Here is a 27,069-nt window from a genome sequence, read left to right as displayed (position 1 = left end):
TTCTACCTATTGGCCACACATATGTAGAATTAAGTATCTGTAGAAATGTAGTACCATCATTCCCAGTTTGGGGGTGTAAAGAATGAATGCACTGACTCTACAATCAGGAGGAAAATGCCCGGAGGTTGTCAAAGGAATTCTAACCCATAGTAAAGAAGCAGTCAGAATAACTCTTCTAACCTCCCCAGACTAGTCTCATACTAGAAGGATCATTTCAAAATGTGTCTCTTGATTGACCATAGAAGAAATACACTACCTTTATTTACTTTTATTTTGCTGAATGCACTACTGCATACCATTAACAATTTAAGGCAACTTTAAACTAGTAACTGCCATGCATGATATAGCTTCAGTTACTATATCATGAAAAATATTATATTGGCAGGAAAATAAAAGTATTTTCCACATGAGTGATAGAGCTCATCTTTATGAATAATGCTAATAAGATAATAAAGCTTCTAGCTGACCAGTAGGAGGACCTTCTCCACTGCCTAAGGTCTGCATTATCTTTTAGGGATGCTTTGTAAAGCATTGTAAACTCCTGTTATGTTTTCAAGAATCCCTGGAAATTAAGTGATCTTGTGAATCCTGTAGAGCAGGGGTGGGGAACCTATTTTCTGCCAAGGGCCATTGGATATTTATAACATAATTTGCTTAATATAATTCACTTAACATAAACTTAGGTTACTATGAATAAAAGCTCCTAGGTTTATTGAATTTTGAGTCCTGCCTGCGCTTGCCTTGGCAGGGCAAGACCAAATGATTTCATGGGCCTTATAGGGCCCGCGGGCCAGACATTCCCCACCCCTGCTTTAGAGCCTTAGTACTCTCACCTTCCCGACACCTAACCAGGGCTGAAGCTTTGTTGCTCCTTTGCAGGTTGTCACACTTGCGGACTATGACCATGTGGAAGAGGTTACCAAAGAAGGAGTCAAGAAACCTCCCTCCCCAGGTTACCCGCTGGTCTGTGTCACCCCTTGCGACCCTCATTTCCCCAAGTATGCCATCACGAGGGAGCGCTGCAGTGAGGCTGGCATCAACCAGACGTCCGTGCAGTTCAGCTGGGAAGTGGCTGCCCCCACTGATGGCAACGGGGCCCGGTCTCCCTTTGAGACCATCACCGACAACACACCGTTCACCAGTGTCAACCACATGGTAGGTCTGGGGTCTGGGCCTGGTTGCGTAGGGAAAGAACTAATATTTCTGTTTGTTCCTCAGACTCTGTCAAGCTCCCTAAGGTCCATGTATGGCATTTGGAATAAAATAAGCAAATGAGTCCTAGCTGGTTTGGCTTAGTGGATAGAGCATCGGCCTATGGACAGAAGGGCAGATGCCTAGGTTGCGGGCTTGATCCCCAGTAGAGGGCATGCAAGAGGCAGCCTATCAATAATTCTCTCATCATTGATGTTTCTATCTCTCTCCCTCTCCCTTCTTCTCTGAAATCAATAAAAATATTTTTAAAAAAATTAATAATAAATAAATAAATAAAATAAGCAAATGAGCAGGTACACATAGTCTTTTTATTCTTATATATAAGGGAGGTAACATGGTGTAGTAGAAAGAACTGAGCTAGTACTCAGACAACCTTTTTACAAATCTTAATTCTGTCTGTTTTTAATTATGTGATGTTGAGAGGTTTGGTATTACTCTTATGTTGGAACAGAATTTCTCATCCTCTACACTCTTGACATTTGTGCCAAATAATTCTTCATCTTTCTGAGTCTCAGTTTTCCGATCTGCAAAATTGTACCTCTTCCACTTAGCCACTTGACAAGGTCATTGGCAAATCAGATGTAAAAGTGACCTATAAATGGTATAGTAAGTCAAAGGTTCCAGTTAGGTACAATTAAAGATCACTTTTTGTTCACATCTCTCTAATCGTTCAACAAGTAGGCCAGTGGTCAGAAAGCTGCGGCTCGCAAGCCACATGCGGCTCTTTGGCCCCTTGAGTGTGGCTCTTCCACAAAATACCGACTTCTGCGCATGGGCCACGAAGTTTCAATCGCACTGTATTTTGTGGAAGAGCCACACTCAAGGGGCCAGAGAGCCGCATGTGGCTCGCGAGCTGCAGTTTGCCGACCACTGAAGTAGGCTATAAACTCTATAAAGACATGGACCAAGAGTTCTACCACATTCGTATTTTTCAAAGTGGCCAGCACATCCATGGCACATAGCAGGGACCAGTTATTAAACAAAAAGATAAAATTCTTACTGAGTGATCATCATTGTACAAAGCCTTGTGGGAAAACATGAAAGCAAGTTCACAGTGCAGTTGCTGTCCTCAGAGAGGAAACCAGACCAACACCTCTGCCACCACCAGAGAGCGGCGAACAGAGATGGTTTCCCAGGCCAAGGAAACAGGGGCTGCGCATCACACCAGCCAAGTTCATCTCTTCAGAGAGAGAGCTGGAAGCATTGGGGTGCAGGTTCAGCCCCATATCTGGCACATAGTAAGCACTCAATGACTTTGTACTGAAATTATGCACTTAATTATCTGGGAAATTAGAAATTTCTTTTAAACTGAATTTCTCTCCATTTCTCCTATTCAAACCACAGTTTGTTCCCACTTTAATAAGTGCATCACTTCAATGGGATACTAGTGGAAGAACTATTAGACATAGATGGGAAGCTTTGGATAAAGTGAGGTGATTGATGCCCAGTGCTTTGGCACAGCTTATTCAGAAAGGCTAGAAGGTTAAGTCATTTGCAACATAACCTAGCTCAAATTTAAAATATATTTTATATGATTAAGAACTTTAAATGGCAAGCCTTTATAGTGTATTGTTTCATAAGTATCTAATTCTCCATTCAACGAAACCATGAAGGGAGTTTGCTCTGATTTGAGCCAAATATTTCTAACAGGTACCAAGTTCATAATTTTACTTTATATTTCAGTGTTTCTTCTTGCAACGAATTGGTGACTAATACTTTTACCCCAGTTCCCTTTGCTCTATCTTTATTTCTTCAATTATTTATTTAATATCATTGTATTTTATGCATTTTGGTAAGCTGCCTCAAATCCCTTCTGAACTAAGTCCATGTATAAATAAACAAATAAGGCATTGGCAGCTAATTAAAATTTTTAATGGGAAAATCTTCTTTAATTTTTAATAGACTTCAGTGAAAATTGTTTTCATGGGTAGAATTTATAAGTTTGTATGTTTGCTTTGTGGGAGGTCTATGGCACACAAGACTACCAATTAATTATTCCTGTAGTTTGCTTCTCCATCTGTATGCGCACATAACCTAAGAGTCCTGGTGACCACGCTGCCTCTGCATTGATGGAGTTAAGCACTCTGTGGCTTCTATATATCTGGGAGCATGAAAGAATCTGTAGAAAGACCTTCAAAGGCCAGTCGGTGTCCGTAGCCAAGTTCCCAGCTTTAAGCTATGTGTGTGGTCGTTAGATGGGGGTTGCAGGAGAGAAAGAATTAGAAAATGAAGAAAACTAAGAACTCCTAAGAAGGAAGCATCTCTCCTCTGTATCCAGGCACCAGGCCTTAAACAAACTTGACTTGGCGGCCAATGACTCTTGCTAGAAGGGCTGAAAACCTGTTGAGAGGTTCTTATGCAGAACCTAACAGATAAAGAGAACAGTGTGGCACTCGGAACCAGTCATCTCTGGCTCTTGCTCCACATCTGTCTACTTGCTCATTGTCTGACTTACTGAATTGGGCTCTAAGTACTCACCATCTGTCCGTAGTGCCTGGCTCCTGGTAGAGAGTCATACTGAAGTGGTGGGTGGGTGGGTGGATGGAAGATGAATTGTCTTCACAGATTATCTTGTACCAGGAACTTGTGTCCTATCATCCGGAAGATGCAGTTGAAGGAGCTGTGTAAGTAGCGTACACTTGTCTGAGGTGTTTTATTCTTCCCGGTAGGTCCTGGATAGCATTTACTTCAGCCGGAGGTTCCATGTGCGTTGTGTGGCAAAGGCTGTAGACAAAGTGGGCCATGTGGGGACCCCCTTAAGGAGCAACATTGTTACCATCGGGACAGACAGTGCTATCTGCCACACCCCCGTCGTGGCTGGGACAGCCAGAGGCTTCCAGGCTCAGTCCTTCATCGCGACCTTGAAGTACCTGGATGTCAAACACAAGGAGCATCCGAACAGGTCAGGCTGGTGGTGCTTTCCGCAATGACGGGGCGGAGGGCTCTTCTGTGTGTGTCCTCTAGGCAGGGCGGGTCTAAGAGTGATGCTTCAGCAAAACAGGTGTGGTGGTGAGGCATGCTTCAGAAAAACTTTCTGTCCCCTTGCCTATCCTAGCCTCATTTCTCTCCCCTTGACATTTTCACCTGCCAGTCCACCACCGAGAATCACTGCAACTTCCCCAGGGCTTCAAACTCTTTCAGGTGGCGGCCCCGCCATGCGGCTACTCCAGACTCCAGCCCCCGCCCCCTCCCACGCAGTGTAGTTAGGTCTAGTTGTCCTACTATACTTAGCTCAGAGCATATCTTCTAAGAACTTCTCGTCATCTCCTCCAATTTCATTTGCAAAGAGCCTCCTTCCAGCTCTTCTGGCACCCATGTGCCTCTTTCCGAGCATCATCACTATTCATTCCCTCTCTGTCCCGATAGAGCAGTGGTTCTCAACCTTCCTAATGCCGCGACCCTTTAATACAGTTCCTCATGTTGTGGTGACCCCCAACCATAAAATTGTTTTCGTTGCTACTTCATAAGTGTAATTTTGCTACTGTTATGAATCGTAATGTAAATATCTGATATGGTCTTAGGCGACCCCTGTGAAAGGGTCGTTCGACCCCCAAAAGGGTCGCGACCCACAGGTTGAGAACCGCTGCGATAGTGGCTGGTGAGGGCAGGGACCATGAGTGTTTATTTTGTATCCCCTGTGCCCAGGACAGTGCTTCCCCAGAGGATATATGTGCTTTTATGTTTTCCTGTGCCGCCTGATTTTGATGGAAGATGAATACTTTCATTTTTGCATAGCAAATAAAGAAAAAGAATTTATGTATGTTGTACATATTCATTAAACCTCACAGTGTTTATATGTGCGCCTTTATGAGCAACTGAGTTCAGGGAAAGGGGCTCATTTGCATGGGAAAAAAACAGATTTGAATATATAGCTAAAAATAGGCAAATCCTTTTGTTCTAACAGAATAAAATTTATCTTTGTTAAAAAGCAATAACAGAAGTACTCAGGGCACTACTGACCAAGAGCCATCCTGTTCATATCCCAGAATTCTAATTCCTCTTATAAATGTGGGTCTTTGCTCTGAGAGATAAGCTGTAAAACTCAAAATGCACCTCAATAAACATTCTGAAAATTTAAACTTGGTACAATGAAAACAACACACAGCCTATAAGTACAGGTCCACGGTGGTGCAGTCTCAACCAATATTTATTAGGCTTATATTTTATTTAGAATTGTATGCTACGTGCTCTAGAGAAACAAAAGAAGTGAAGGAAATGGTCTGGTCCTCAGAGTGGGGAGGCAGGGAGACATACAAGAAATAGCAGCCAGTATAAGTAAGTTACAGAGTTTCTGGTGGAAAGGCACTCAGAGGCTGAGGAATGTAGATCACAGGAGAGCGTGTTGCCCACTGAGGCCACTGAGGAGACGGAAGGTCTTTCAGCGGGGGGGGCATGGGGTGAGGAGTAGGATATTACTACTCCTAAGATATTTTCTTGGATAGAGATATTGGCCTTAGCGTGTAAGAGCTCAATGATGTCTTTTATTTTAAAAATTATTTTTAAAACATATTTTTTAAAGAAATACGAGTGTTGACCCCACCCAACCCCCACACACTCACTGAGACAGAAGGAAAGCCTATAGCCAGCCGTCACTCAGCTTTGGCTCATGAGGAAACAAAGCTTCCATTCAAAGCAAAAGAAAGCGTTAAAGTAATTTGTGGTTGTGATGTTATCTTTTCTTGTATTGAACAAAAAAAATCTATAATTCTTGATTGCTATCAGTCCTGAGTCTGAAGGATCTCTTGGGAGAAAAGACAGCCCCACGTGTGCATCAGACCCTCATGTTCAGAGAGAAATCTTCCAACATGGAAAGCTTTGGGAAACAAAAAAAAAAAAATGGGAAATTCACTGGTGAAGACAAAAGGGGGTTTTGAGAAAGAATGTACCCTGTGAACTGCTGATAGCATGCACCTACACACTTTGTTCTGCCTTTCCCCCCTTAGAATCCACATTTCGGTGCAGATCCCACACCAGGATGGAATGCTGCCCCTCATCTCCACCATGCCCTTGCACAACCTGCATTTCCTGTTATCCGAGTCCATCTACAGACACCAGCACATCTGCTCCAATCTCGTCTCCACCCGCGATCTGAGAGGCATGTCAGGTGAGGGATGCGTCCGTGCTGGCTCACCCGCTCCCGCACAGCGCAGTGGCCCTCAGGTGCGACTGAGTGAACCCTGCTCTTCATGTTTTCCCAGACCCATGACACGCATGGTTAGTGGATTTCCTTGTTAGCAGGCAACCAAACCTAAGCAGCTCAGACAGGGACATGAATAGGAAAAACCAGGGACTTTGGAATCAAACCGACTTAGATTCACATCCTTAGTCCACTACCTAATCAACTGAACAAAAATAGCTGGACCTCCCCAAGCCATTCTTTTCTTACCTACAACATGAGGAAACAATTGATACCAGTGAAGGTGAGGATTAAATGCATTAGCATTTTTATTTATTTATTCACTTATTTTTTTATTTAGTTTGCAGTCAATATTATTTTGTATTAGTTCCAGATGTACAGCACAGTGGTTAGCCAATCATATACTTTACAAAGTATTCTCCCTGATATTTCCAGTACCCACCTGGCACCATGCATAGTTATTACAATATTATTGATTATATTCCCTATGCTGTACTTTACATCCCCATGACTATTTTATAACTGCCAGTCTGTACTTCTCAATCCCGTCACCCAGTCCTCCAAGCCTCCTCCCCTCTGGCAACCATCAGTCTGTTCACAGTATCTAGGAGTCTGTTTCTGTTTTGTGTGTTTGTTTGTATTATTCTTTAGGTTCCACAAACAAGTGAAATCATTTGGTATTTGTCTTTCTCTGACTGACATAAATGCATTGGCGTTTTTAAAGTGCCACCTATGGTACATTTTTGTTCCTTCCCTTCCCTCTAAGTGAGCATGTTATCATCTGTGCCCATAAATTGCATGATCACAGCCTCTTTAGGAAGCTCACGTGCAGATGTTACCTGTTCTAGGATGGGTTCTCCAGGAGCAGGAGCAGAGGTGGAGTCAGGGGCCAAGATGTACGGGAAGGAGAGGAAGCAGGACTGGACAGAGGGAGAAGTCCAGCTGCAATGCAGCCCGATGAAGCCTGGACTAGCTAGCTCTCCCAGGAGCTTTGGAGAGTGCCCACCAGTCAGACTTGTCCTATTGTCAGCCCCAATGGACAGACCTTCTACCCGCCTTGCTCAGTCACTGGATACTGGTGCCCCAGCCAGGGCGTGGCCTCAGGCTGAGTGGCTCTGTGGCTGACACAGACCCTACGGAGCTGATGGCTGGGGTGGTGCCTCTCCCACAGCAGACATTACTTTACTAAGGATCCAGTCCCTTCCCATTGACTTTAGCAAGTGCTCACTAAATGCGTTCTTCCTGCCTTTACGCTGATGAGTCATTTAACAGTGTTTTTGAAGATAGAAAAGCATTCATATGCTCTTTCATATTCATTAAGCATCACTTTGCATAGTGACGGTCTTCATATAGTAGAAATTAGTTGAGTGTAAATTATTCCCAAGTTACGGAGCTATACATGAAAGCATAATCGCTCCACATACAGAGCTAGAGAAAAAAACATACTATGTTCATAGGCTGAAAGTTTGCACCTCTTCCTACTCAAATAATTAAATTCAACACGTGTGAATTGAGATCCTAGTCCTCCTGGGGCAGATGGTTGGGTGCTGAAAAAATGCATCCGCTTTTGCAGAATACGAGAGTTCTTTTAGTACTCTAAAAATCTCAGCCCTAAATTCTGAAGTTGTATCTGTGTCTAGCCCTCCATGGCATAAAGGTCTTCCTTAATTTAAAGTAGTTCAGTTGCTTGGCAGCATTTGATCCAATAATTTTTGACTGTGGCAGGGAAGTTTTAGTCAAGCATCATTAGCTAGCTGTTTGCTCATTAACATACAATTAAGTTGTTGTTTTTCCCCCCAAGAGTTCAGGAACTTTGTGGGGTGGGGAAGGCATAGACAGATGTTTGTTGGCTTTTCATAAAAGCTATTTTATAAAAATCAGTCTTAAAAAATTGGTCTTAGAAAAATAACTCATCAGCAGATTATCCATATAGTAAACCCATTTCTTCAACGGCTGATTGTGAAGCACAGAACCAGACTTGCCGGGTGTGGCAAAGCTTCAGTGTGTTTTCTTTTCCAAGATAAGCAGGGCCACCGCGCTGAGGTCTTCAGTTATGGTAGCATTTGTTCCCCTTTTCTTCCCAGGTTCCTGCAGCCCCTTAGAGGCGTCTGTGAACCCAGGCACTCTAACTCGTGGCAGCAGGCAGCTAACCAATGCCCATCCACTTGTTGTGTGTGTTGGGAGCCCTGGGTTGCTCTAGTAATAGAGTCTCGGATGGAGGGAGAACTCTATCAGTCTCAGAGGAACATCTCCCTTCTCCCCACCCAGCTCCTGGGCAGCCAGCAAGGGCAAGTCTGCACACTGGGTTACTATTTCTTGTCCCCCGTCCCCCACAGAGGCAGGGTTCCTAGATGACAAGGTCTACGACAGCACGGCCATGGGGCCTGGCTATGACCGCCCCTTCCAGTTTGACCCCAGTGTCCGGGAGCCCAAGACCATCCAGCTCTACAAACACCTCAACCTGAAGAGCTGTGTCTGGACCTTTGATGCCTATTACGACATGACCGAGTTAATTGACGTCTGTGGGGGGTCCGTGACTGCCGACTTCCAGGTGGGTGCACCAGGGGCTTGTCTGAAGGCTGTGCACTGGGTGCCGTGTGAAACCTGTTTGGTCCTAAAGCGCTTCTGTTAACACTTTGCATCCAGTGGCTCTCAGAACGGGGCCAACCAACTAAGGGAGTCTGTACAGTCCCTCCAGTGAGACCTCAGCGGTAATGCTCCCAGAGGGTCCTCTAAATCTACTAATTGGAAGCGTGGTAGGGAAAATGTTCAAATTAATGTGGAAAAAGCTTACTGTCTGGCACAATCATTTATATAAAAATCTAATGCTTGCTTTTCGGAGTATATATGTTTTTTTCCTCTGGGTATATTTTGGAAAGCCAAAAAGATTTATATTTTATGGTAGAGTGTTTCCTTCCCCACCTGGGGAAATGAGTCAAAATGACAGGTAAATAGAACACTGTCATTCTAAGACTAAGGGAGAGATAATTTTTTAAAACACCTTGATTTTATATCTATTCAAAACTGACAACCCTTGTAAATATAGACCCTTTTTAATAGTCATTAAATATTAGTGACAAAAGAAAATTTTATAGCAAGAAGCCACTTTGGGGGGCAGTTATATCAAAGGGACCACTAGACTAATGCATCCTCATGGGAAAAATAATTCTAAAGTATTTCTCAATGAACTGAAAATTACATGTGGTCTTCATTTCAAATCAGTTTTAACCACACTAACAGGGGGAACTTGTAGAGGGACTTAGACTAATCATTTTGGAAAAGTGCCTTTGAATCAAATTTGTTTTGTTTGTGATGCCTCTCATTTTGGTTAACTCATTTTGTGTACACGACTGCCCTCTGCTGAGTAGAATTTTAAGGCATTCTTAGGTTTTCTTTTTATCACTGCAAATCTATACCATACCCTCCATTCACTTTTGAAAATGCAAAACTGAATGATTGGTTCCTCCCAGGCCCCTCAAAAGTTAGTATTCTCCATGATTTTACTTTGATTATGTTTCAGGCTATTTTGTTCAGACTATGCTTGAAAATCTCTAAGATAAAGGATCTTATATGTCCCACTTCTTAAACCAACATAGAAATAATGTATACATAGAAATACTTCATCATTGTCTGTTTTCTTTTTTTTTTTAATCCTCCCAAGGACATGCTTAGAGAGAGAGGGAAGAAGGGAGAGAGAAAGAGAGAGAAACACATCGATTGGTTGCCTTCCATATGCTCTCCAACTGGGGATCAAACCCACAACCCAGGTATGTGCCCTGACCAGGAATCAAACCAGCAAACTTTCAGTGCACAGGATGATGCTCAACCAACTGAGCCACTCTGGCTGGGCCATTGTCTGTTTCTTTAAAAATAGTTGAAACAGCTGATATGTGTTAGAAAGACTATAGAACTTAGAACAAGTCCTACTTCATATCTTTGTCAACTATCAATAGGCTTGAATGAGACATAACCACTCTGAACCTCCTCTGAAATAGTCACTAATAATCTCAATATTAGAAGACATCTAACATATCTGGCACAAAATAGGTATACAATAATAGTTATCAGGGATGTTTTTCTTTTTTAAAATTATTAATTTATATGAAGGTTAAAGGAGAATAAATAGAAACAGAGGAGGAAAAATTAATTTTGCCCATCAACTCAAGAAGTTATGGAGATTCTAATATCAGAGATTTTTAAATGAACATGGAATTAGTAGAGTCTTTGGGAAAATTTCGTGCCAAATTTTAAATCCTTGACAACATTGAATATGAAAAAATACTTTAGAAAAGTAAAGTTTGATGTCCTAAATAATAAAGCATTTGGCTCTTTCCCTTACTTACTCATGGAAACACCCTACATTTGTATTTTCAACCCCCCAAAAAGAAATATAGTGTATTTGGCCAGTGAAAAAAATAAAATTGTTTTAGACTAAATTTTTTTATTATAAAAGGAAGATACATTTATGAAGAAAAATAGAAAACATTTTAAAATGAGTAAACCAACTCCCCGCTCATACACACATGTACACAGTTAGCCTCGACGTGAAGCCTTCTGCGCATGTTATCTCTCCATCCAGTTTTTGTTCATTGCATAGTAAAATGAAAACAGGAATTCCCTTAGGAAGTACGATGTTCTGCCTTTTCAAAGTTATTTCAACACAGCATTGTATGAGATGGCAAATTATCCAAGCATACGCAGCTCTGAGTCGTCGGTAAGTTTCCTATAAATGAGCTGCGAGTGCTCACTGAAACATCCAAGTCAGCCACACATTCATCCCCGGGGTCTAGACCTGGGCATCTTCCCGAATAGGGTTAATTCAGGCTCTCCTACAGGTCACTGGAAAGTACGGTCAGTGAGGGGCTGCTTGTATTGACAGTACATCCTAGGTCTGTGTTCAGCCCTTTAGGAATAACTGTGAAGCTGTAAAGTCTCAGCCAAGGCTTTCAGTGATTGAACAGGGGAAACAAAGCTCCTTCTCGCTCTTTAAGAGTTTTTGTTCAAGTGCCACCTCCTCAGAAAAGCCTTCCCAGATTACCCTACGTAAGAAGCACCCTGGCTACTTCCATCTCTTTATTTATGACGTATCTTCCTTACTCGACTGTAGGTTCTGTAAGGGCAGTCATTTAGCTTTTCCACTTTGAGGGCCCAGCTCCTAGCCTGGTACCTGCCACAATCGTGGGCACTTGATTAATAATGATTGAGTGAGTGACGGATGGAGGGAGTGAAGGTGGAGCTGAGATGTGATGACCGTCCGCCCTTTCATCCCAGGGAAGAAATAACCTCCCTGTGCCACTCCGTTTGCTTGGCAGGTGAGAGACTCTGCGCAGTCGTTCCTGACCGTGCACGTGCCTCTCTACGTGTCCTACATCTACGTGACGGCGCCCCGGGGCTGGGCCTCCTTGGAGCACCACACCGAGATGGAGTTCTCCTTCTTCTATGACACTGTTCTCTGGAGAACAGGTACGCCCACTGACACCTTCACTGCTCCTACCTTATGCTCCAGCAAGATTCAAAGAAAAAATAAGTACTGACTTTTAATAGTCGCTGCCTTCTTCATCCTGTTGTTCTATGTCCAGTCCAAGGAGGGCTGCCTGGAGTCTGGGAGGTGTAGATCTGTGGTTCCTGGAAAAAGAAGGAGGTCCATCCATGTTGATGTTGATGCTGGAAGACCTCCAGGGGTGAGAAATTGGGCCCAGGTAGCGAGGGGCCCACCGTAGAGGATGGCAAGTGACAGATGGGTCCTGGACTGCCCGTTAGGGGCCCCAAGGAGTGTGTGTTCTTTTGGAGCATAATCATGTTCATTCTCTTTTTAGCTAAAAAATGGTGGGATTCACATTTAAGGAGCAAGAGGAATCTTCAAATTAGATACATGGAAATCGAAAAATATATATCAAAAGCAACTTAGCTCACTGTATTTGTCTGGCTTAGAGTTTGTTTGCTCTTTTGTGGCACTCTTAAAAGTTAAAAAAAAAAGACTTTAATCCCACTGTTACTTCAGGGATTTCAATGCTGAATTTTTAAAATGACCTTCACCTCAGGCTTGCATTGGTGACAGCCCCTCAGCTGGGAGCTCACACCTTACTCATGTCTCCCCCACCCGCCTTCTCCCACTGCCACCACATGAATGCCCCTTAAAACTGCATGATCCCCCCTCCATTCACTCCAGTAGGTCTCAGTTATTTTTTGCCCTTTTCCCATTTTCAGTGTGCTAGACTTCAAAAATTACCCCCAATTCATTTCCCTTCTCTCTCCTGCTCTCATTCTCCCTCTGGCCTTCTCAGTGGTGATTTTACTGGATCTGAGGCAGACAGATCTGAGGAGCTTTCTTTACATGGGCCTCATTTCTAGTCATGGAAAGTATAGCCCTTTTTTCTGTTACATGATTTAAGCTCATATCATTTATTTCCATTATATTTCTCACAGGAAAATAAGTTCAGGAAGTTTTCATACTTTGGGTTAGTTAAGTCCTTGAGCTTTGGTTTGTTTTCTTTAACATTTTCTCCCCTTCCTTTGGTTACTCGTTAATATTTGGTCAAACTGAACTCCTTGGTGTCATGATTGCAGCTGCACTTGCTGAAGCTACAGCTTACTCGTGTCATGCCATTGTATCTGGCCTTCTAGGCTCACCTTTCATTCTTCATTGGCCTGAATACTGAGCACAGGCACCAAGACTTTGTTTGGGGTTTTGTTAAGTCCTAAAAGGTGTCCCGGTGGGGAACAGAAAATATACTGTGAAGCAGATGTGTTGTAACCACATCCTGGAGGAAAGCTGATATTAGATGTTTTAGGAACCCCTTTTTTCTGAGCTCTGGGCTGGAGGCCCTGCATCTGGGCCAGTGGCACTTACAGGAACTGTGGAAAGGAACGAAGTAGAATGAACTGTCCAGATGTTTAGAGATATTTAATTGGCAAATGTCTCTAAATAGATTCTATGTTTATGTGAATATATAATTTTTTCCTTAAGTTACATTCAAAAACTGTGTATGTCTACTTAGAGGTGTCACTGGGAAAACTTCCATGTAAGTTACTGTCTGGGAGTCTTCTCCACACCCTAACTTGGATGTTTTGTGTATGGCTGCCTGTCTAGGAATCCAGACAGACAGCGTGCTCTCTGCAAGGCTTCAGATATTAAGAATCTATATTCGAGAGGATGGCCGACTCGTCATTGAATTCAAGACCCATGCCAAATTCAGAGGTAATGTCAGGGCTGTTGTTCTCCTCAACTTTATTTTATTTTATTTTATTTAGTTATGTGCTGTGTTGTTGTTTTTTTAAAATTTCATTGACTTATAGAGAGAGGGAGAGAAACATCTATCGGCTGCCTCCTGCACACCCCCTACAGGGCATCGAGCCTGAAACCCCATTTGGGAATTGAACCAGCAAACTTTGAGGGAAGTAGATAATGTCCAACCAACTGAGCCACACTGGTCAGGGCTCTCCTCAGCTTTTTATTAAGAAACATTTTGAATATAGAGAAAAGTTTAAAGACCAGAACAATTAAAAGCAAAGTCAGTAGTTGTTAACCTTTTGCTATGTGTGTGTGCACTTGCAAACATGCACACACATTTTTTTGTCACACCATTTGGCAGGCTGCATGTCAGGTTACCCTAAGCACTTCAGCAGCCCTCTCCTAAGAACAAGGACATTCTCCTACACATCACAATAGCATGACTGCATCCAAGATATTTGACTTGATCCAATAATATCAAGTCCCTATTCATATTTTCCCATTGTACCCCAAATGTCTTTTCTACTTGTTTTTATATGAGTTTATATTTATTTTATATCTTTTATATAAAAGGAAGAATCCAATCAAGATTCATGTTACTTTTAATTGTTATGTCTTTTAATATAGTTTCTTTTAATCTAGAATAGTCTCCCTACTTTTGTTTATTCATGACACCATATAACTGCAGTTTTAAAGAATAGAGGTGCCTTGCTGAGTAACATTTACCTTTTTAATCAAATTTATAATTGTATCCCTCCACCAAGGACTTGAGTGGTGCTAAATAAGATATTTTTAATCCAAATTTGGTATTTCTATTTATAAACCACTGAGACATTTCTATGGTTACGAAACATGTTGGTTGGAATTCAATGCTAAGTTTATTCAATGTGGATTATCACATAAGGACCCCTTCTATTATGGATGTCCTCATTAGACCCATTTCCACAAGGCACATTCATCCTATATGATAAAAGGGTAATATGCAAATTGACCCTAACATCAGAACCACTGGGAATGATTGGTCACTATGACAAACACTGACCACCAGGGGGCAGACGCTCAATGCAGGAGATGCCCCCTGGTGGTCAGTGCCCTCCCACAGTGGGGAGCTCTGCTCAGCCACAAGCCAGGCTGATGGCTGCCAGCACAGCAGTGGTGGCGGGAGCCTTTCCCACCTCCTCAGCAGCACTAAGGATGTCTGAATGCAGCTTAGGCCTGCTCCCTGCTAGCAAGTGGACATCCCCCGAGGGCTCCCGGGCTGCCAGAGGGATGTCTGACTGACAGCTTAGGCCCATTTCCCGAGGGAGCAGGCCTAAGCCAGCAGGTGGACATCCCCCAAAGGGGTCCAGACTGTGAAAGGGCACAGGCAGGTCTGAGAGACACCCCCCCCCCCCCCCGAGTGCACACATTTTTGTGCACCGGGTCTCTAGTATTGTTATAAATCTCTATGATCATAATGGCCATCACAAGTAGGATGATGGACTGAGGGGAGGTGCTATGCTGTCCCCACCAGTGTAGAATGTATTCTAAGGACAAGAGGGTGAATATTACCTTAATTGTTTGATTGAAGACTACTAATTCAGTTCTAAGATGTGTAGGACATCTCTGTAAGTACAATAAAGCTCATAAGTAAGCATGTGCTTTCCCTTTAAATAGGACAGTTTGTGATGGAGCACCACACCCTGCCAGATGTGAAGTCTTTCATAATGACTCCAGACCACCTGGGAGGAATGGAATTTGGCCTGCAGCTACTGTGGAGTGCTCAGACCTTTGATTCTCCTTATCAACTCTGGAGAGCCACAAGCTCTTACAACAGGTGAATACAGGGTAGAGGCACTCACGGGTAGGACTGACATGTTTGCAGATCTTTTCAGGAGCTTGGAAAATAGGGCTTTTCTTCAAAGGCTAGATTTCTTTCTTTTTGAATTCATTGGGGTGATATTGTTTCATAAAATTATAAGTTTCAAGGTACATTTCTATGATACATGATCTGTATGTTGTATTATGTGCCTGCCACCCAAAGTCAAATCATTTTCTGTCTCCCTTTACCACCCTTCCTCCACCCTCCCTCCCTCTGGTAACCACTATACCTATTGTCTGTGTCTATGAGTTTTTATTGTTTGTTTATTTGTTGCTTTCAGTTTTATATCCCACATGTGAGTGAAATCATATGGTTCTTGACTTTTTCTGTCTGACTTATTTTGCTTAGCATGATATTCTCAAGGTCCATCCACGTCATTGCAAATGGCAGTATTTTATTTTTCTTATGGTTAGCTAAATAGTATTCCATGGTAGATATGTACTACATTCTTTTTATCCAATCATCTAATTTCTATTTCAAAAGGAGAATGGATAGAAACAACACTGGCTAATAGAGAAGAAAGCAAATGTAGCTCAGATCAGCTTCTGAAAAGCAAAACAAAACAAAAATTGGAAGTACTCACCTTATTCTAAGGGTAAGACCAGGCAGAGCATACATGACTCACTCACATTCCATTGGCTAGAATTTAATTATATGGTTCTCCTGCCTGCAAGGGAAGCTGGGGAATGTGCCAACTAAAACCTTAGTGCAAAAAAGGAATTTCATTCCAATCGCCTCCAGCAGGAACAATTCAGGATCCCTGATTATTAGGTCCACATGTCACTCCTTATGGCCCAATACACTATAAAATAAATAACAATGTGTATTCCTTCCCACACCCAACACAGAGGTAGAATAGAAATTGGATAGATACAGTAAATTATCTCATTTGTAAAAGAGAAAAATAGGAAAATCAAAATTAAAAGTATTACCATAAAAAGAATAGTGGGAAACCAGGAGTCTGTCTTAAATAATATTATCCCCATGTTGTAGACTGTGAAAGTAAGGTCTATATTTGCCATGGAGATGTTATTCTAGCTTTATAGTTAAGAAGTGTCAGCCCAGCCGGCTGTGGCTCAGTGGTTGAGCGTTGACCCAGGAACCAGGAGGTCACCAGTTCGATTCCCGGTCAGGGCATATGCCTGGGTTGTGGGCTCGATCCCCAGCATGGGGTGTGCAGGAGGTAGCCAATCAATGATTCTCTCTCATCATTGATGTTTCTATTTCCCCCTCTCCTTTCTTCTCTGAAATCAATAAGAATATTTTTTTTAAAAAGAAGTGTCAGATTGCCCTAAGAATTATTTTCAAAAAGATTTCTTTAATTATAAACTTTTGGTCTTTTGAGAGAGAAGAGGAGGAGAGAGAGAGAGATTTGTTCTTCCACTTATGTATGCATTCATTGCTTAGTCATTGTATGTACCCTAACTGGGGATGGAACCCACAACCTTGTGTTTTTTGGGATGATGCTCTAACCAACTTAGCTACCCAGCCAGGGCCATAAACTTTTGGTCTTGTGTCAGGTATTTTTGTGTGTAATGATTCCTTTGAAATCATTATCATGAGATTATGCATGTAATTTTCCCAATTTGTAGCCGAGAAACTGTCCTCTTTAAATCCTCTGCTGACTCCCCACCACCTACTGAAGTCCAACTCTTTAAAGGTACAAGGCCATCCCCTCCCTTCTAGCCTCATCTCAAATCCAGCCTTCTCACCATATTCAATATCTCACCAAGCCCTAAACCCACAGCCCATCTCTACCCACTGCCTCTGCAGTTCCCTCTGCCTTTCCCACTTCCTTCCTCTTACAAAACTCCAATTCCTCTGAGCCACAACTCAAATACTGACCCTCTGTGACACCTTCCCTGACCCTCTTTCAGTACTGGAAGCTCCTCCCCCTTGTTCCCACTTTGTTACAGCTTCTACTATGACCCAGCTCATCCTATATAATAAAGAGGTAAAATTGACCATCACACCCTCGCACAAGATGGCTGCCCCTATGTGGTCAAAAGATGGCTGCCACAAGATAGCCTGCAGGGGAGGGCAGTTGGGTGCAATCGGGCCTGCAGGGGAGGAAGGGCAGTGGGGGGGGGGGGGCAGGCCTGCAGGGGAGGGCAGTTAGGGGGGACCAGGTTGGCAGGGGAGGACAATGAGGGGCAACCAGGCCAGCAGGGGAAGGCAGTTGGGGGCAACCGGGCCAGCAGGGGAGGAGTTAGGCATTGATCAGGCTGGCAGGGGAGTGGTTAAGGGGTAATCAGGTTGGCAGGCAGAAGCAGTTAGGGGCAATCAGGCAGTCAAGCAGGCAAGCGGTTGGGAGTCAGCAGTCCTGGATTGTGAGAGGGATGTCTGACTGCCAGTTTAGGCCTGATCCCACAGGTCTATCCCTCCCACCTGCCCTCCTCTGCAGGCCCAATCACCCCCACAGGGATCAGGCCTAAACCAGCAGTCAGACTTCCCCCAAGGGGTCCCGGATTGGAGAGGGTGCAGGCTGGGCTGAGAGAACGCCCTCCCCCCCCCCCCCGCCCCAGTGCACAAATTTGTGCACCAGGCCTCTAGTCCTATATAATAAAAGCCTAATATGCTGTGTCTGGTCAACCGGTCAGCCATTCAACCAATCAAAGCATAATATGCTAGTGATATGCTAAGGCCCCTCAACTGTTTGCTATGATGTGCACTGACCACCAGGGGGCAGACGCTCCGACTGGTAGGTTAGCTTGCTGCTGGGGTCCGGCTGATCAGGACTGAGCGAGACAGGCCGGACACGCCCTGGAGCCCTCCTGTGGTCCCTCCCCAGCTAGCCAACCTCCCGTATCCCTCCCCAGCATGCACCAGTGGGGTTCCTCAGCCTGGCCTGTACCCTCTCGCATTCCAGGACCCCTCGGGGGATGTCAGAGAGCCGGTTTTGGCCCGATCCCACAGGCTAGGACCAGGGACCCCACAGGTGCACAAATTCATGCACCAGGCCTCTAGTTATATTATAATGGTCTAAATAGACTCTCATTTTCCACTAGATTGTGAGCTTCCCAAGGGTAAAAGACATGTTTGCTTTCTCTTGAATCTCCAGAACTGTAGGTTTTAGCATATGTAGGTCCTGAATAAACATCCTGTAGGAGATTCTATTTGCAGTAAGGAGATAAAATATATAGAAAAATTTCAAAGTGAAGAAAAACACCACAAATTCTATGCTCTGTGCACGGTGAGAAACATTGAAGCCCAAGGCCATGGTTGTCCAGGGAATGGAGAGCCCAAGATAGGCTGGGAGCTGAGCAGGGCTTCCTGGGGGAGGTGGGCCAACTGGTGCTCCAGGTTTAGATGTGGGAAATGTCTACTTTTTACAAAGGAGGGGGAAAAAAGCTCTATGATTAAAGACCTGCATCTAGGACAGTGTTTGGCATATTGGCAGGGATAGTGAAGAAATTAACCTAAATGGTATTTAAGGATGGGGAAAAGTGGGGCTGTGAGCCCGAGAGAACATGCAATTTATCTGCATTCATTTGTCTAACAAATATTTATTAAGCCTTTGCTATGTGTCAGTGAACAAAATAAATATCCCTGTATGCAGCACTGCAAGTAAGACACAAGAGTAGGAATAACATATAAATATAAGTATTAACATGTTAGAAGGTGGTGAGTGGTGTGGGAAATAAATGGTACAGAGCAGGGTAAGGGGACTCAGGAGAAGGGGATAATGTCATTTTAATTAGGATGTTCAGAGTAGGCCTCACAGGAGGTGCATTTGAACAGAGACTTGAAGGAGGGAAGGGGCTTGCTCAGCAGATTATCTGGGGAAGAGGTTTCAGACAAAGTCCCTGAGGTGGCAGCATTTCTGACATGCTCAGACCAGCATGAAGCCCAGAGTGGCTGGAGCAGAAGAGGGTCATGGCAATGAAGAAGCAAGGAGATGGGGTAGGGCCAGGGGTGGGCACTGTAGGCCAGGGTGTGGACTTTGGCTTTTAGTGTGAACCACTGTAGGGTTTGAGCAAAAGTATGGCCTGACTTTTTGAAAGCCAGGGTCAGGCAAGTAGAGTTCTGCCTAATTAGGCGTTTCTATTAATTAAGGGTTGCTATTTACCTTATACATGTCAATTTTCATGCCTTTCAAATATGGTGTACAAAGTTTCATTTTCTGCTGCTCCAGGCTTTACAGGAAGATGCGAAAACTATGGACATACAGACATACAGATTTTCAGGGCAGGGCATGAACGGCCCTAGAAACTGAGCCCTGAAAATTTGCGTGGTTTGTCTAAAATTATATGAGCAGCCTGGCTGGTGTGGTTCATGGCTGAGCGTCAACCCAGCCATGAACCATATGGTTTGATTCCTGGTCAGGGGACATGCCCAGGTTGCAGGCTCGATCCCCAGTAAGGGGTGTGCAGGAGGCAGCTAATAGATGATGTTTCTATCTCATTGATGTTTCTATCTCTCTATCCCTTCCCCTTTTTTCTATCTCTCTATCCCTTTCCTTTTTCTGTAAAATCAATAAAATAAAACATTTTAAAAAACAAACATTCAGCCCAAGCTGGTTTTGCTCAGTGACTAGAGCATAGGCCGGAGGACCCAAGGGACTCAGGTTCAATTCCAGTCAAAGACACGTACCTCAGTTTCAGGCTTGATCTCACACCAGTTAGGGCCCATGTGGGAGGCAACCAATTGATGTGTCTCTCTCACATCACTGTTTCCTTATCTCTCCGCGCTCCCACTCTCTCTAAAAAAGTCAATGGAAAAATTTATTCTGGTGAAAATTTATAATAATAAATAAATAAATAAATCATGCAACCAAAGCAGAGGCAAAGCCAAGCCCTGGTTAGACTGTCTCCCGTGTTCTACCTAGGCCCATTCCACTAATCTGATCCCAGGATGACCTATAAAAGTTTTATTTAGTTAGTTAGTTAGATATTTCCAAATCTTTGCTATCACTTTAGTACTAAATAGATATAAAGAATACAAAAGAAACGGTGAAAGAATAAACACGTGGCTCTGAGGACCATTTGCAGATTGCACCCAGCAGTCTAAATTAAAATTCACTGGCCTGCACTCTTCTGTGAATGGATGGCAGCCTCCCAAGGCCCTTGAAGAATCTCCCGGAAGCTTCTGGATGTTTGGCTGCCTTCCAGGCAACCTGCCAGGGCTGGACTATTACTCTATGGCAAGTGTGGGAAATGAAGTAGGTGAGGGTGCAAATGCCCATGCCCTCCATGCCGTCACCTGCAGAATCCTGTGCCCCACCGTAAACAGGGCCATTCCCAACGAGTAGTCTCCTATGAGAAGTGATATTGTTCTCCAACTTCAGAAAGTGATGAGGCTGTAGTTTGGGAGAGGATTGGATGCTAATGAAATGGAGTTCGGGGCTTCCTCTAGAGGGTAGGCATTTGCTACCTCTTCCATGAGAGCAGGAGCCGACATGGCTGTATGTTAATAAATAAAGCTTCTGCAGTTGAGGATGCGTTCATTGAATAGGGTTGTCAGTCAACAGGAAACACTAAACAGAAATTGTCCAACAAGTTTAGGGAATCTACAGGAAGTGGCCAGTTCTACTTTGTCTTCACCTGAGCCTGTTAGGTTTTTATAAACAGTGTGTCTTTCTAGCTTTCCTCATGAAAAGGACTTGAATAGATTAAAGTAGCTCTATTTAGCAGCTGGCTGATACTCTGAAGATAAGAATGATCAGTGATGACTTCCTGAAAATTGTGTTTGCAGACTCATAAAGTTCTGAAACTATTTCTGGGTGAGCAATCGGTAAATTATTCCCTCTAACCGCAGTCTGCTCTGCATGTTTCCAGGAAGGACTACTCAGGGGAGTACACTATCTTCCTGATCCCTTGTACCGTGCAGCCCACACAGCCGTGGGTCGACCCAGGAGAAAAGCCTTTGGCCTGCACTGCACATGCCCCGGAAAGGTAGGGAAATAGTGTCGATCTTCATTGTTAATGAATTTGCCTACTGGATAACAGTTATTTGTAATCCCAAAACCAATTTGGCGGGAGGTGGGGGTGCTTTCATGGTATTTAAGAACATGCACAGTGGCAAAATGTCAAGTCCCCTGACACCCATTCCCAGCTCAGGCTGAGCAAGGCAGTGGTCCGCTGTCATGTTACAGCTCCCATACAGCAAACAGGTGTCCTTCTCACAGTTTGTTTAGTGCCATGTTTGAATTTTTGTCCTTTTCATGGGTGACTTCCTTGTTTAAAATGTCTCCCGCCTGGCTGGCATGGCTCAGTGGTTGAGCGTTGCCCTATGAACCAGAAGGCCACAGTTCGATTCCCAGTCGGGGCACATGCTTGGTTGTGGGCTCCATCCCCAGTAGGGGGTGTGCAGGAGGCAGCCAATCAATGATTCTCTCTCATCATTGATGTTTCTCTCTCTCCCTTCCTCTCTGAAATCAATAAAAATATATTTTTAAAAAACAACACTTAAATTGGCTCTCAAGTAGAGTGCAGAAGGGCCGTCTGGTGTTCCTAAGTGCAATAAGGCTGTGATGGGCCTCGGGGATGTCAGGTGTGACTTTCAGTGCTGGTGCCGCGAGTTCTGTGTCAGTGAATCACCAATATGTACTAAGGTGTCTTTAAGCAGAAACACGCATAAGACAAGTCAGCTGTTAATCAGTTGATGACCATGTTGGGCCCAAGGTTGCAGGAACTCTGTCCTGTATTCCCCCCGGGAGCAGGGTCAGTGTTCACTAACTCAGGGTTCACTGTGACTTTACAGACCATCATGACCACAAATAAAGAGAACCAACTATGCATCAGCTCATACCCGCCTCAGACCTAAGACTGAGTCATATCTATGTTCATTCATTCAACCAGTACGTACTCAGCTCTTATTATGTGCTTCGCTCTGGCCTGGACTTGAACATTCTAGCAGGGATTAAAGGAGCCTCTGCTCTCAGGCAGTTTATCACCCAATGCCCCCTTTCTAAGAGCGGAGCAAAGTGAATTAGAAACATTTCTAAGAAAAGATGCTGAGGACAGAATTTGACATTATTACTAAGAGGAGACAATTTGGAATGGTTTTCAAATTAAGAGACTGAGTGGCCATTGGGTTTGGTGATGTGGAAGTCATTGATGACAAAGGGCAGGTTCGGTGGACTAAGGGAAATAAGGCCTGATTGGAGTGGGTTCAAGGGAGAGGCGACAACGTGGGGACAACAGGGAAAAACAGTGAGTATAGAACGGCAGAGGATAGAGGCAGTAGCTAGAAACATGAGGTGTCAATGGAGGTTTTATTTGTGTTTTAAGTTGAAAAGTATTTCAGGATGTTTGTATGTTGGTAAGAATAACCCTATCGGTCTGTGATGGGGAATTTGATGGTGTTGTGAGAGGGGGAAATCTGCAGAGCCAGGTCCTGGAGTAAGGCAGGGGCAGAACCAGGACAGGGCTGGCCTTCGCTAGAACCAGAAAGATGAAGGCAGGCAGTCCGCGGAGACAGGTGGAGGGGGATTCGTGGATTGGGAGGGTAAGGAGGACAAAGTACATATTTGAATAGATCTATTTTCTCCATGAGGTGCTCTGAGGTTTGGGGAGAGAGGAGGAAGTATTTTCTCATATGATCCTATTACTGACTTTTTCTTTATCCACCTTGCTTTGTTGTAAGCTAGCGTATATAATATATAAAATGTACAAAATATATGTTAATTGTTTATGTTATCAGTAAGACTTCCAGGCAACGGTATGCTATTAGTAAAATTTCGGGGTAGTCAAAAGTTATACGCACATTTTCGACTGGGCGGTTGTTAGCACCACTCCCCACATTGTTCAAGGTCAATTATACATACACTTGTAACACCTCACCACAGTTAAGATAGTAAACATACCTATTTCCTCCAAAAGTTTCTTTATACTTCTTTGTAATCCTTCCCTCCCATCCCACCCTAACTGCCGGGGCTGACCAGCAGAGCCTGAGCAAGGGATGAATGAATTACTCCCACATAATGTTTGCTGTGAAAGAGAGGGCTAAGGGACTACCTGGCTAAAGGAACCAGGCAGCCTCGTTTGCCTGCCTCATTAGGCTTTTATTGTAGCAGCAGTTTGAGATAAAGTTATTCTTTTAGATACAATCAGTAGGGTAAGTAATTTTGGGAGGACACATGTGTTTGTAATGTCCTTTAAGCGAGGACACCCAAAGATTAAGCATAAGGATTCCAGTAAACACCCGGGGGTCTGCTCGTACACAGACTTGTTTGGAAAGGTCAAGAAATAATTAGGGGCACCACCTTCAGCACTCCCCTAAGTTGGGATCCCAATAAACAGGGCAGGCAGCCTTCCTCACACTTCCCTTTTCTAAGAATGTCTTCCTTACAAACTTTCCAAACAAGTCTCATGCTTCCCAACACCTAACCATTCCTTATCCTAGGTACCCACTGACCTATTTTCTGTCCCTACAGATTAGTTTACATTTCTAGAAAGCTATATAAATGCCACCATACAGTACACGTTCTTTCTCTCTGGCTTCTTCCCTCAGCATGATTATTTTGATCCATTCATGTGTTAGTATATCAGTATTTTGTTCCTGTTATTACTGGATTGTATTCCATGGCATGGATATGCTACAATTTGTCGATTTATGGGTTGATGGACATTTGGGTTGTTTCCAAGTTGTGGCAATGATAAATAAAGCTGCAATGGATATTTATGTATATGCCTTTATATGGACATATGCTTTTTATTTTCTTGTGTAAATACCTAGGAATGGAATGGCTGGATCATGAATGTTCAACTTTTTAAGGAACTGCCACACTTTTTCCGAAGTGTTTGCAAATATGTAACAATGTGTGTACATTTCCCTCATGGGTGTGTCAGAGTTCTAGTTCCCCTGCACCCTGGTGAAAGTGGTCAGGGAGGTCTTGGTGTGGTTTCAGGATTAGTGAGGGTGTGGAGAAGAAGAGGAGAGCAGGAAAGATAGGAGGTGCTAGTTAGAGAAGTGAGGAGTTTGAAAATGAGATTTCGGAGGTGGTGCATAGTAGGACTGTGAAGCATGGGTGTCTTCAGAGAACAAGCTCTTTGGAGGTGAGGACGTCAGGAACTGGGAGGCTGGAACGTTAGATGGTTCATCCATTTGGAAACTGAAATCACCAGGAGCGATGCTAGAGAGCACATAGTCAGCCAAATGTCGGCGGGAAGGTGACCAGGAAAGCGGTAGTTGGCTGCAATAAAGGGCTAACGTGACAAATGCTGGGGAATCTTACTCATATATTAAAGCTTTTAAATTGTGAAATGTTTTAGATACTCAGAACACCATATATAGAACATGTATAAAACCTCAAGAAATATAACATTACCTGATGTGAATTGCAACTGCAACGAATTGAATATCCCCTGGGCTGTGATACGGATGATAAAATGAATGATACTAACTACCAGTGACATTAATGACCATGTGTGGAGTGTGGACTAGGTGGTGGGCCTGCACTAAGCTCTTCACTTTAATTCTCACTACAGTGATTCCCCCACAAGATTGACACTGTTTTTTCCATTTTTGTAACAAATGGTGTCAAAGAAAAAAAAAAGAAATAGAGCATTACCGGTACCTTTTAAATACCCTCAGTGCCCCTTCCAACTGCACTCCCTCCCCCTACCCCTAAGGTAACTGCTAGCCTGAGGCTGTATTTCTCTTCTCTGGTTTTCATGGTTCACCTCATATTTACTTTTATGTGGTTTTACCTGATGTGTGTGTGGGTTTTTTTTAACTCTATATAAAAATTTCAGCCTTGGCTAATGTGGCTCAGTTGGTTGGAGCATCTTCGGCACATACCCAGGTTGTGGGTTCTATCTCTAGTCTGGGCATATGCAGGAGGCAACTGATGGAAGTTTCTCACATCAATATGTTTTTTTCTCTTTTTCTCTCTCTCAAAATATATATAAATACATAAATAATAAAAAAATAAATATCTTCAGACTGCATGAATTCTCTTTGCAGCTTTTTTTTTTTGTTTGGCTCAGTGAATCATATGTTGATTCATAAGTAAATCTACATTTGTGTTGGCTCATGTAGCTGTGGTTTGGTTTTCATTGCGTTAAGGTGTTCATTGTAGGAATATCCCAGAACTTTACCACTCTATTTGGCTTGTAATTCCAGATTCTCTCTATTACAAAAGATATGATACGTGTCTTTTAGTGTATATGTGAAAGAACTCTTTCTTCAGGGTAGGTGCTGGATTTTTTTTGTGTGTAAAACAAGACAGGAATACTGGTGTGAAAATGGCAAGAGGAGCAGAAAGACACCACCAGCCTGTCTGCAGGCTCAGCGCCATGTAGGTGAGGGAGGCTGCAGGGGAGGGTGTTGTTGAGTATACTGAGGCTTTGGGGTTGGAAATCCTTCCCCATTATTCCCACTGACTTTCTCCTTGGGCCTCACCTTGCTGTTGATCATCTCTATGGCTCTATGTGGATGCAATAGAAGTATAACACAAAAACAATCAAGACAGACTCAGGGAACTCAGACTTCATTCAAAAGAATTGTGTTTCATATTATGCCTAATTTTGTGAGCTCTGTCAAACATTCTAACCTTATAAATCATCGTCATCATCACCATCGCGAGTCCATTGTTCCTTCTGTTTAATCAATTAAGATTTATTGAGTGTCCTATGTCCCTGGCACTATGTGGATTCTGGTAATGCAACTATTAACAAGAAAAAATGGTTTCCCTGTGTCAGATATATGAGCTCTTAGTGCAACTAATGTTTATAGCAAAGCTGTTGAAGTAGGGGCAGCCCTGGCTTGTGTGGGTGTCTCCTATACCCCAAGTTCCTTCTCCAACCCTTTCAAATCTACCCACTGGAGCACCTTCGATAAAAGTAAGGAGTAGTCAGATGGGCTCTATTGGAAGAGTAAAGCATTAAAATCATCACGCATGCACTACTCTGTAACAAATATGTGAATCTGGAGCTTGGCTAGCATTGAAGATACAATGGTGAGCAAATAGATATGGGCCATGAAGGAGATTTCAGTCAGATAGTGACACATTTCACCAAAATATTAAACCATGATCAGTACTATGAAAGAAAACGAATCAAGTTCCTCTCCTATACACACCTCTTCATTCAGTAAATATTTAGCACCTGCAGCAAAGCACTGTTCACAATCCTGAGAAGGGTGGGGAGGGGAGGACAGCTCCAGTGACCTTTGCAAAGTTGACCTGCTTTCAAGGAGCTCTTGTTTCTTCTCCCACTTTTAGATTCCTGATACCCATTGCATTCCAGCAGACCAACCGCCCTGTGCCCGTGGTGTATTCTCTCAATACTGAATTTCAGCTCTGCAATAATGAGAAGGTGTTTCTGATGGATCCCAACACATCTGATATGTCACTGGCAGAAATGGATTACAAAGGAGCCTTCTCAAAAGGTGAGTTGTTCCCTTCGCCTGCACAAAGAGACCGTGGCTGAATGCGAGAAGTTTTCAAGTAAACCCCTGGACCAGCATCTCTGCTCATCAGCTTTCAGTCAACTTGCCAGTGAAGATTCCCTCAGGGTCGATGCCTGTGCAGCCAGCATGTAGTCAAAGGAACAGACCCGTGTTCTTCCTTCATGTCATCCTATATAATCAAAGGCTAATATGCAAATTGGCCCCTTGACCAGGAGTTCAACTGGGAGTGGCTGGGCCAGCTGGCCAACAGCCTGTGGCCCCTCCCCCCAGCCA

At 43.5% G+C, this 27,069-nt stretch overlaps 1 protein-coding gene across 1 annotated transcript in view; it reads left to right on the top strand.

Moving 5' to 3' along the window:
* The window catches only part of FRAS1 (Fraser extracellular matrix complex subunit 1), a gene marked incomplete at its 5' end in the record, with an annotated part of 444,917 nt that overhangs the window by 408,280 nt on the left and 9,568 nt on the right, over positions 1-27,069 (top strand). Inside the window, 9 exons of the mRNA XM_081100823.1 lie at positions 880-1,155; positions 3,882-4,114; positions 6,156-6,316; positions 8,686-8,900; positions 11,662-11,812; positions 13,440-13,547; positions 15,237-15,396; positions 21,219-21,335; positions 26,609-26,775. Coding sequence (XP_080956949.1) covers positions 880-1,155; positions 3,882-4,114; positions 6,156-6,316; positions 8,686-8,900; positions 11,662-11,812; positions 13,440-13,547; positions 15,237-15,396; positions 21,219-21,335; positions 26,609-26,775 — 1,588 coding nt within the window. The remainder of the gene's footprint in view (positions 1-879; positions 1,156-3,881; positions 4,115-6,155; positions 6,317-8,685; positions 8,901-11,661; positions 11,813-13,439; positions 13,548-15,236; positions 15,397-21,218; positions 21,336-26,608; positions 26,776-27,069) is intronic.

Source organism: Myotis nattereri (genome assembly GCF_964212035.1).
Source record: "Myotis nattereri genome assembly, chromosome: 1".
Lineage (NCBI taxonomy): Eukaryota > Metazoa > Chordata > Mammalia > Chiroptera > Vespertilionidae > Myotis > Myotis nattereri.
Note: the sequence above shows the minus strand (reverse complement) of the source record. Positions and strands in the feature narration are given on the sequence as shown.